Source organism: Trachurus japonicus, unplaced genomic scaffold (assembly GCF_045865225.1).
Source record: "Trachurus japonicus isolate A0001 unplaced genomic scaffold, Traja_1.0 AP031020.1".
In the NCBI taxonomy this organism is placed as follows: Eukaryota; Metazoa; Chordata; class Actinopteri; order Carangiformes; family Carangidae; genus Trachurus; species Trachurus japonicus.
In genome coordinates, this window is record NW_028221153.1 from 969,051 (window position 1) to 981,334 (window position 12,284).

Sequence of the window (12,284 nt, forward strand, 5' to 3'; positions counted from 1 at the left end):
CCTCAGCCCAGTACCTGTACTCGACCCCGGAGCAGCTGTGTAAACGTCTGAGGAGTCTCTGCAGGAGGCCGGACGTCGCCCGCACACACGTCGTCAAGGTAACGGCCAGTAACCGCCATCCAGGCTCGCACTCATCCGCTGTTTACTTCTTTTTTTTCTTTTGATTTCTTTTTTGTATAAGTTTAAAGGGACAACCAGGAGTTTCTCTGTCGGCAGAACGAAAAATTCCGCGACACTAAAAAAGTCTGATATTAATGTGGATGAATCTCCGTTACCACTTGTTAATGGTCCATTTTCTATAAATCTATGGTTTTGTCTCTATGGTTATTTTGTTATTATACTTAAAGGGACAACCAGGAGTTTCTATTTGGTTATAAAAAGTCTGATATTAATGTGGATGAATCTCCGTTACCACTTGTTAATGGTCCATTTTAGATAAATCTATGGTTTTGTCTCTATGGTTATTTTGTTATTATTAGTGGTGGTGGAAATGCTGGGCGAGCCGACCAGCGTTTCTTTACTTTCGGTTTCGTGGCGAGTCATGAGAATAACGCCGCCGTATGAATCTCCGTTTATGGTGGGAACTACGACGGTATGTGATCGTCTTCCAACCTCTGACTTTAATTCTTTTTTTTATAATACTCTTTTTATTGGTTTTTCAGTTTTATAAGTACAAACATTGGAACAGAACAAAACAAGACACAACAGAACAGTAAGTAAATAAATAAGTCAATTAAAAAAGACGACAGGAGACAGGTAAACTAAGAGCACATACATGGAATAAATGACAGAAAAAACAGGCAGCCCTCATCTTCCAGGGACAGATGCTGAGTTAAAGCTTCTGTAAGAAGGAGTGCAGTGGTTCCCAGATCCTCCAAAACTTGTCTGATTTGTGATTAAGGTCATGAGTCAACTTCTCCAGAGGAATAAGAGCAGAAATCTGTGACATGTCGACTGTAGGGACCTGGGGAGTTGACCACCGCAGCAAGATACATTTTTTAGCCAGGAACAAAAGAATTATCAACAGAGATTTGGTGTCTGTGTCCAAAAAAAAGTCTGGAGCATCATGGTAAAGTAAAAAGAAAGAAGGAATCAGCCTGAGCTGTTTACCAGTGATGACTTTAATTCTTGATGAATGAAAACATTCTTGGCACAACGTCTGTCTTGCGCCGGTCAAAGAATTTTACCGCACGGAGGCTCATAAATGTAGCGTGGAAACACTTTGCTTTTCCAAAACTCCTGGTTGTCCCTTTAAAGTTGTATTAAATGGTTACGGTACACGGCCAAAGCTAGCTGTTGGCTAACACTGGCACTTTTACATTTTATTATGTTCATTAATGTGCATTGTCCTCATTAAAGCAGAAGTAAGCGATCCGGTGGTTTTGGCTAATGCTGCGTTCCAGGCCGGCTTTTGAAACCGTAAATTACAGCTTCAAGTCACAACTTACGACTTTGTAGCGTTCCAGGCAACCCACTCGTGTTTCTCCGACCTGTTTTACCGGTGAAAGTCACTATAACGGCCACTCGTAACTTCTGACCCGTGAACTCGTACCAGATCGAACTGGTACCACTTCACAGGTCGGAAAAATACGAGTTACGGGTTGCCTTGAACGCACCATAACGTCTTGTCAGCAGATGGAGTTAGCAGCCCCCGCCCTCGTCATGGATCTATTGGTCCTCGTCCCTACGTCACCACATTCAGGCGCATCCCTTGGCTGCACACACAGAGAGGACTGCCCCTTTATGCCGTTCTCTCTCCTCATTGGATAAAGGTTGTAGGATACAAGGAAAGTTTTCTCCTGGGCTCAGAGCAGAGCAGAGTGACTGACAGACCCGTGTTTCAGACCAAACACTCTATAGAAGTGATTGCTGTCGGAAGATACAACTATTTAAGACTTAGATTAACACAAACATTCACCTGACTTCTGCTTTAAATAAAAAAATAAAAAAATAAAAAATCAGATGTGTGACATCATCACCTGCTGGTCGTCCTGCAGGTGGACACGGCCTCGTTCTCCTGGACGCGTCTGCAGGACCGGTACAGGGCTCTGCTGACCGACCAGGTTACCACGGAGACCACGGCTCTGCTGACCGACTCGGTTACCACGGAGACCACGGCTCTGCTGACCGACCCGGTTACCACGGAGACCACGGCCCATCACACTGGGACCGACACAGAACTCTGATCGATATCTGATCAATAACATCGATCACTCACTGACCAGAGAGACGTTGAGGATGATGATGATGATAATATTTATTATTATCATGAATGAATGAATGAATTTTATTTTTCGAACATGTATAAAAAGAAAATAAATGTATGTAACTACTGTAGCTACACACAAAAGAAAGAAAAAGAGAAATAAAAATAAAACAATAAAATAAAGAGCTAAGACAAAACAAAACACTGCACATTGTTGGAAAAGGGAGTAGGAAGACGTACAATACTTTTTATATTTCCCACAACTTTTTAACTATTCTTCAGTTTATAACTATGCAGATATCATAACTACATCATGATGATGTAACGATGATGTAATGATGATGTAACGATGATGTAACGATGATGTAACGATGATGTAACGATGATGTAAGGAGTCACGGTGTGAAATGAAGAAGCTGAACTCAGAGGAAACTGATCGGTCCAGTTCAGTTGATCAATACACAACACATAAAGTATACTTGTATAAACTTAAAATGTTCCAATTTAGTCCGAAGAAGTATTAAATTAGTATACTTTCTAGTATGCTACAAGTACATGGTCCATAGTATACTTGCTATATTTATACTTATACTCAGGCCTAAAATGAAATTCAAGTATAGCTACTACTTTTTGCCAAGGAGAGACTTTTTGTCTTCCAGCTCCAACATGAAGGTAACAAACCCCTCGGTGTCTGTTTGAAGACATCTGACATTATGGTCTGGTTTATGGGATGTAAACAGCCTACGTTGCCGTGGCGATGCAGGGACAGACAGAACTACTGCAGGACAGGAGACAGTAAAAAGAAAATCTACACGTTCATTCAGTCAGAGCTGAAACATTAGAAACTATATAGAGCCTCAGGTTGGATTAGAGTGGAACTGCCCTTTAACTTCCTTTAGTCTAAAGAAAGGAACCAAAAAACTAAATTTCAGATTCTGCTCAGTGGCGCCCCCTACCTGTCCATGTTAGAGCTGCACGGTCGGCTTCAAAACATGAAAACCTGAGAAACTCTCTCTTCTACTTTCTCTTTTCTTCTAAATAAAAAGTTTTAAACTGAGTCTTTGTAGTTTTATTGATTATTATTCTGTCAGTGATGAATTATATTGTGTTTTTATAACTGAACAGAACGTTGGTCGACTGTGTTTTATAAATAAACTGAACGGTGATAAAGGACAGACTGAGAAGAGATGTAATATCAGAGGTTTATACTTTAGTTTTATATCATCTTCACCTGAAAGTTCAGTCTATAAGCTGAAGGTCTGGAAGGAAAAACATAACAAGATGTTTACAAGGAAGAACGGGAAACCGCATGTACACGCCTTAAAATATTACAATATAAATGGGTAATGTGGACATTAGTGACGCTGGTAGAAAAAAATGTACAGAAGACAGAGGAACAAACACTGTTTCATTGTGTTTGGCTGTGTAGAATAATTAACAAGAAAATAGTTTCAGAATGAGTTTTATTGGAGCCTGAGCTGTTTCTGCCCAGAGAAACATGACTGTAATAAATATGAACAGGCTTTTATAGACCTCTGCTCTTATTGCCAAAAGATGCATCGCATTATTATGGAAAAGGACTCGTAAACATTAAAGTAGCACTCGATGGTGAAGACAGATGTTGTCGAGCCTCAATGGAAAGAATTACTTACACACTGAAGGCCAAACAACGTATTTGAATGTATATGGAGACTCAGACTTAACAGACAATCAAATCAATGACTAATAGTGTGGATATAGCCTAGCAGTTTCCAAGATGGTGATTATTATTATCTTTTGTTTTTATTATTATTGTCCAGATACCTGTAGGTTTTCATTCTATCATTCGATAGGACTCCATTAACATATCATCTGGTTAAATAACAAGAGAAGCATGTTTAGTTGTTTTGTGTTCTTGCAGCTAACATGTTGTATGACGTGTTGCAGGAATGTCTTTATGCTGCTTGAAACTCAAATAAAGATATTGTGGAAAAATAAATAAATAAACTGAACAGAAAACATGGATGTGCTGAGGCGTTCAGGTGCTTCATGTTCTGTTGGAGATCTGAACATCGCTGGACACTTCACATCTTATGAGTCAGTTTATTAACGTGTTAAAAACCAAGCCGATTTTTTAGGCCTTTTCTTGAAAATTGCATATCCATAATAAAATTGAGGTTTCTCCGATTTTTCCCTGTTAAAAGGGTTTTCCATGGAGTTTTTCCTCAGTGGATGTGAGGGTCTAAGGACAGAGGATGTTGTTATTATGGGATGTAAAGCCCTTTGAGACAAACTGGTGGTAAAAATGGGCTATACTAACAAAACTGCCTTGCCTTACCTTGCCTATATCTCTGCAACCACAAGGTCTATTTGAATACTTTTGGTGTCATAGTAAAGGGAAAAAATTGAGAATTGCTGAGATGTGAAGTAAATTTCTGTATATGTGAAGAGTAAATGAAGATGGAACACAGCAAAAAATAAATAAATTTAGTGTTCACCTAAAAAAAAAAAGATATTTTAGATGAGTGTCCTTCAGAATGATGCTGCTGAAGCTCAAAACCTCTATCACATGATTATACAATGTATGAACATTATCTCTCTCTGCAGTGGTTGATTCTGATAAAGTGAAGCAGGACAAAATGATTGAGAGCCAGAAATGTGGCGACTGGGTCCACACAGAGCTGCTTCATGAAGGTTGATGTCTAGTTGTTTATCTGAGTAGTGTTTGGGTCATAGAAACATGGTTTTTACACGTTGTAGCCATACTTGCCAACATTGGGTTGTGAAAAATAGGGAGATTTTTTTTCATCAGTGTATCAGGGTTCATTCGCCAGGTGTGGCTATAAATTGCCATCATTTCTTGCCTTGTATTTTAAACCTGAAGGAAACTTGTTCTGAAACTGTTTCTTTGATAGCCTATTCAATAAATGATTCTGTTTACCAATCAGGACAATGGGAAAAAAAGCAGTTGTAATTGTTGAAATGAAAACCAGAAGGCTGACCAAAGGTGGCCCTGTCCAGTAAGCCTACCTGAAGATGCATAGAATCTGTCAGTAAAGTCAGAAGGGGTGAAAAAGTTGAGTCACTAGACCCCTGTTGGGGGGTCTGGGGGCATTCCCCCCCACAAAAAAATGTAATTTTTAACACATAAATGAAGCATTCTAGTGTATACTCTGAGAACATAAAGGGAACAGACTAAAAAAAAAAAAAAAAGAAAAAAGAAAAAAAGAAGCACATTTAGGTAGTAGCTACTGACTGAAGGCAAGAATGGCTGGAGTGACACTTAACATGAACTCAGAGCTGGTCTGGTGGGGGGCAGTGGCTGGTGGGCAAAAACTAAACTCGTATTTTAAATCTAGGGGTCTGGATCAAGGAGTACGGAAAAAAAAAAAAAAAACGAATGTGCGCCGCCGCATCCGCTCGGACCAGCGGGTCCGCTCGTGCCGACGTCGACAGCGGCAGGCAACCGCAGTATCAACGCTACTGGTATCACTGACTCCAGTCAGTGACATGTCACCATGGATGGCCTCATACGTGCAGGCAGGCCAGGGTTGCCAGATACGGCAACAATTATCCCCCACAATCTCACTTGTTTCCTTCACTGTAAAATCGGGAGATTAGCGGAAGAAATTACTAACCGGGAGCATCGCGGGAAATAGGGTTAAAAGTCGGGAGTCTCCCGCGTAAATCGAGGAGGTACTCGCTGCAGAACCACAACTCCAGCATCAGTCCCGCCCACCAGTTCCAGTTTCACCTCTCTGGAGCGACTGAGCGGAGAAGCACAAGAATCTATCTACAGCACCAACTGCATTAAGATATAGGCTATTTTGTGAAAGATGGTGACACAGGCTGTTAGTAAATCAATTTTCATATCACATTGATTACTGTTTTAACATCTGAACTGTATGTACCGGTATATTTATAATATATATGTATGTAGCCTACCTGTTAAATAGATAGAAGTTCAGGATATTACTTGTATAATGTTGGTAGCGTAGCTGGTAGGGATGTTAACTTGATTACTGTGAGATCATTGTTAGATCCCCAATGCAATCTTTTTTCTTTTTTTTTTTTAATTGCATTTTCCATTTTGTATCTATAATATATATGTATATACTAGTGCTGTCAAAGTTAACGTGTTGATTTTGGAGATTATTTTAAACATTTGACGCATTAGAAAAAATAATGCAATTCACGCCGTTTTGTTTACTTCCGGTGGTGGCTGACCCATTATGTGTGCAGGCAAAGCGGCTGTAGCGCTGTTATTCTTCACTTTATTCAGTTTTAATATTTTTTCATGCGAGTAAGTAACCGTTAGATGACCAATATGCTGTTAGTTTATCCACATGATGATGAAGTTTGCTCCGACGACGGAGCAGTGACGCTCCACCAGCAGCGACCATAGCATCACGGAGGCAACAGCCCGGTCAGTGCCGTCCCCGGGGTAAGTCAGAGAGCCGAGCAGCGACCGTAGCGGAGCATCACAGAGGCAAAAGTGATTTTGGTAAATGCGCATTAGCCTACACAGTAATATGAACAGTAAGGCACTTGGAACTTCTATTTATTTAACAGGTATACTAGGGCTGTCAATAGATTTAAAAAAACAAAAAACTAATTAATCTCTACGCAGACCGGGGCTGTTGCCTCTGTGATGCTCCGCTACGGTCGCTGCTCGGCTCTCTGACTTACCCCAGGGACGGCGCTGTGTACCCGGCCGACCGGCTCCGCTGACCGGGCTGTTGCCTCCGTGATGCTCCGCTACGGTCGCTGCTGGTGGAGCGTCACTGCTCCGTCGTCGGAGCAAACTTCATCATCATGTGGATAAACTAACAGCATATTGGTCATCTAACGGTTACTTACTCGCATGAAAAAATATTAAAACTGAATAAGTGACAGCGCTACAGCCGCTTTGCCTGCACACATAATGGGTCAGCCACCACTGGAAGTAAACAAAACGGCGTGAATTGCATTATTTTTTTTAATGCGTCAAATGTTTAAAATAATCTCCAAAATCAACACGTTAACTTTGACAGCACTAGTATATACATATATATTATAGATACAAAATGGAAAATGCAATTTAAAAAAAAGATTCCCTTGGGGATCAAACACTGATCTTCCTGTTATCAAGTTAACATCCCTACCAACTACGCTACCAACATTACACAAGTGATATCCTGAACTTCTATCTATTTAACAGGTAGGCTACATACATATATGTTATAAATATACCGGTACATACAGTTCAGATGTTAAAACAGTAATCAATGTGATATGAAAATTGATTTACTAACAGTCTGTGTCACCATCTTTCACAAAATAGCCTATATCTTAATGCAGTTGGTGCTGTAGATAGATGGGCTGTGTGTGCTTCTCTGCTCAGTCGCTCCAGAGAGGTGAAATTGGAACTGGTGGGCGGGGCTGATGCTGGCGAGTGGGCGGGGCTGATGCAGATGGGCGGGGCTGATGCTGGAGTTGTGGTTCTGCAGCGAGTTCCACTTGCGTAAATCGGGAGTGTTGGCAAGTATGGTTGTAGCCCAGCTTCTACTGTTTAATTTGACATTTAATACGACTATATTCTTTCATAATTAGTGCTGTAGAGGCTCTGTGGTTGGGGACTCTGGTTTTTGTTAAATGTTGTGGAGGTGAACAGTGTGTGAACGGTGTTTTCCCGGTGCCAGTGAACGCAGCACGGCCGCAGCAGCAGCGGAGTCAGAAACAGTTTGAGGCTTTTTCTCCAAACTGTTGGGTTATCAACACACAACAGAGACGCTAATTTCACGCTCCAGCTGCACACACACACACACACACACACACACACACACTCACACACACACACACACACACAGACACACACACACACTGACACACATCAACACACACACTCACACACACACTCACACACACACACACACAGGGAGCTGATGCCGAGAGGCGGCGTCGTCTTGACAACCAACTGTCAGTGAGCAGCTTCAGAGAAAAGCTGAAGAGCGTTCACTTAGCTTAGCTTAGCTTAGCTTAGCTTAGCTTAGCATGGCTAACTAGCTCACATCTCTCCCTTTTTTCCCCAACACACCGGCGTGAACGGAAAACACTTCACGCCAGATATATAATATATAATATAATATATAATATATAATCACGCCAAAACATCGGAGCAAACTTCCAAACAGGTGTGATAAACTGACCACATGTTGGGATGTAAACGGTTACTGTCTCCATGGAAACATATTAAAACGTGATGAAGTGACGTATTAGCGGCTCTACAGCGGGAATCAAAACAACTTATAGCTTCTTTACCGCTATCTCGTTCTGACATGAGAAGCTGCTCCAATAGAAACGTTACAGCTTCACTTCCTGTCTCCTAAAGTGGGCGTGGCCACTTTTCTCCTAAAGTGGGCGTGGTCACTTGTCTCCTATAGTGGGCGTGGTCACTTGTCTCCTAAAGTGGGCGTGGCCACCGTGGCTCCACCTCCTGTTGTCAACGTGTGTGTGGATTAATAAAAGTTGTTTTTTTCTTATGATAACATTAAATATGTACATAGCTAACAGTCAGATTTAACATTACAGACATTGGAGCTACGGTGGCCACGCCCACTTTAGGAGACACGTGGCCACGCCCACTTTAGGACACGAGTGGCCACGCCCACTTTAGGAGACGAGTAGCCACGCCCACTTTAGGAGACAAGTGACCACGCCCACTATAGGAGACAAGTGACCACGCCCACTTTAGGAGAAAAGTGGCCACGCCCACTTTAGGAAACAGGAAGTGAAGCTGTAATGTTTCTATTGGAGCAGCTGGTAGTGAGACATCCAGTCAGAGTGGAGGATCTTTGACTTGATGCTCCTCAGTGTTTTTTTTTAGCTGCTAATGTGGTGTTAGCTTAGCGTAGCTTAGCTTAGCTTAGCCGTAGCTAGCTCCCGACTGACTCTGTGGTGAGTTCAAGTGTCCTCGGCCTTTAGAGCATCAGAGTGAACATGTCGCTGCTGAAGGAAACTCGTGTGTGTGTGCGTGTGTGTGTGTGTGCGTGTGCGTGAGTGTGAGTGTGCGTGTGCGTGTGTGTGTGCGTGTGCGTGTGTGTGTGTGTGTGTGTGTGTGTGTGTGTGTGCAGCATCAAACAGCGTCTCTGTCTCCGTCTGGGATTCACTTCAAACTGTCGTTGAAGTTAAAAGACTTTGTTTCTAAATGAACTCAGCTACTCGACTTCAGAGACCTTCTCTTTCTCTTTCTCCTCCTCCTCTCCTTCCTCCTCCTTTTCCTCACTCTCTCTCCTCTCTCCTCCTCTTCCTCCTCTTCATCTTCTTCCTCCTCCTCCTCCTCCTTTTCCTCTTCATCTTCCTCCTCCTCCTCTCTCCTTCCTCCTCCTTTTCCTCTTCCTCCTCCTCCTCTTCCTCATTCTCTCTCCTCCTCCTCCTCTTCTTCCTCCTCCTCCTCCTCTTCCTCATTCTCTCTCCTCCTCCTCTTCCTCCTCTTTTTCCTCCTCCTCCTCTTCCTCATTCTCTCTCCTCCTCCTCTTCCTCCTCCTCATCCCTCTCTCTCCTCCTCCTCTTCCTCCTCTTTTTCCTCCTCCTCCTCTTCCTCCTCCTCTTCCTCACTCTCTCTCCTCCTCCTCTTCTTCTTCCTCCTCCTCCTCCTCCTCTTCCTCCTCCTCCTCTTCTTCTTCCTCCTCCTCCTCTTCCTCATTCTCTCTCCTCCTCCTCCTCTTCTTCCTCCTCCTCCTCCTCTTCCTCATTCTCTCTCCTCCTCTTCTTCCTCCTCTTTTTCCTCCTCCTCCTCTTCCTCATTCTCTCTCCTCCTCCTCTTCCTCCTCCTCATCCCTCTCTCTCCTCCTCCTCTTCCTCCTCTTTTTCCTCCTCCTCCTCTTCCTCACTCTCTCTCCTCCTCCTCTCCCTCCTCCTCTTCCTCATTCTCTCTCCTCCTCCTCTTCCTCCTCCTCTTCCTCATTCTCTCTCCTCCTCCTCTTCCTCCTCCTCATCCCTCTCTCTCCTCCTCCTCTTCCTCCTCTTTTTCCTCCTCCTCCTCTTCCTCCTCCTTCCTCTTCCTTCCTCCTCCTCCTCCTCTTCTTCCTCTTCTTCATCCTCACTCTCTCTCTCTCCTCCTCCTCCTCTCTCCTTCCTCTTCCTCCTCTCTCCTCCTCCTCTCTTCTTCCTCACTCTCTCTCCTCCTCCTCCTCTTCATCTTCCTCCTCCTCCTCTCTCCTTCCTCTCTCTCCTCCTCTTCCTCCTCCTCCTCCTCCTCCTGATCATTTACCAAAGTAAAAGCCTCATCACCTGGATGTCAGAATAAAAGCCCTGAAGGCCTTGAACCTCCTCAGTAACAGGAAGAAGATTAAACTGATCAGATAAATCAGCTGCACATTAACGACCATAATCTTCATTTATTTAGGAGACAAGATGGAGGACGAGCAGTAAAAATACATGATTAAAACACCGGTTTAAAGGTTTCACTACATTTTAGGAGCGGGGGGAGAGAAAATAAAAACAGTTTAAACACCAACCGTCCCTTCAACTACAGCACTGTCCCGTATTAGACACTAAAAGACGTTTCTCTTCTTGAACCGACAACAGACGCACTTCGTTGTGTAGTTTTGAAAATCCATGTTGGTTGATTTGTGTGATAGGGTGAAGTCAGGTAAAATGGGCCACTTTTTGGTAAACGATTAATAAGACCATCAAAAACGCTCTGCATGAAATCCATTGATATTTTTAAAAATCGACATAGGTCTCTTAAATGTTTCTGTGTGAAAAAAAAATTAAAAAGTATAATTATTTTGGAATTATGAGAGTTAAAGTATCGGGATATTTCCTCTCGAGGTACGATGAAGGTTCAGGTAAAATGGGCCAAGAGAGAACAACACAGTAATTTTAGCAGAAATCATTTAAATTTTAATAATTAATTGACACTACTGCTAAACTACAACACTAAACTTAACATTAACAGTGAATACATAAGAGGTTGAAGACATTTTTTAATCTTAAAATGCATTTTAAAATTACATGATCATGTTGTTGCTATGCTCTTTGTTAACTGACTATGTTATAGGCTCTTTTACTGTGTGTGTATGTGTGTGTGTGGCATTATAGATGCCATTTTTTCCCCCACAGTGCTAATGGCACCATGAGTGGCACTGACCAACCTTGGATATATATCTAACTTTGAACATGTTTTGCACCCTCAATTTCTGTGTAACTTCAGTGTAAGACTGTGTTTTGTATGTGGCCCATTTTAGCTGAAATGCATGGCTCAATTTACCATGATGCATTAAGGTAAATTGAGCCACCCATAAAAAATGCATTTAAATTAAAAATAAGTAAGCTTAGCAAGAATTTTGCATTCTATCCAATGGGGGGAATCACAATGTGTATTATAAATCACATTTTTTATTGTAGATCTGTTTTTTTACGGAGTTATCAACCTTATCAGTTTCAAGTGAAATTTGTTTGCCAGGCCACTTTTGGCACACTTCTCCTCAGCAGGCTGGATATAAAGCATTGTCCCACCCACAACAGCAACCAGAGACTCAAATCTATTGTTTTTTGTCAAGTACAGTTGTAGCAACAATTTGAAATCATTTACAGCCATTGCCTGTTAAAACTTAAAAAGCTAGGAGGCTCAAACCTTAACTGGCTCATTTTACCTGATGGCCCAATTTACCTGATGTCACCCTAATGAACTGGTGCAGTTGGATGAGCTTCTCATGGACCAATGAGACGCCGTGATGTTTGTTGTTGTGTCTCTCATCAGGTTTCCGTCCAAATGTGCACCGCAAAAACTCTAAATCTGACCAAGAATATTTGTCTTATTTCTTGTCAAAATGTCTCATTTCTAGTCAAAACTAATCTCTTTCCACTTAAAATAAGACTCATCACCTAAAAATGAACTTGTTTTTAGATCATTTTCACTTGTTTCAAACTAATTTTCACTTGAAATAAGTAGAGAGTTTTTGCAGTGTAGCGACGTCTTTGAGCTAATTTTGTGAAACCGCGTTTCCATTGGTTCTTGTGTTGTGATCATGTGTATGAGTTCATTAGTGATGGTTTTCTCTGACTGCTGCTGTCATGTTGCTGCTGGAGATGTTGATGCTGATTAATGAGCAGG

The 12,284-nt window shown here is 42.1% G+C and overlaps 1 protein-coding gene across 1 annotated transcript in view; it reads left to right on the forward strand.

The window, feature by feature from the left end:
• The window catches only part of qtman (queuosine-tRNA mannosyltransferase), a 42,706-nt gene extending 40,520 nt beyond the window's left edge, over window positions 1-2,186 (forward strand). The window contains exons 10-11 of the mRNA XM_085772873.1: window positions 7-98; window positions 1,998-2,186. Of these exons, the coding sequence (XP_085628999.1) occupies window positions 7-98; window positions 1,998-2,186 (281 nt within the window). The remainder of the gene's footprint in view (window positions 1-6; window positions 99-1,997) is intronic.
• Window positions 2,187-12,284: the final 10,098 nt, after the last annotated feature.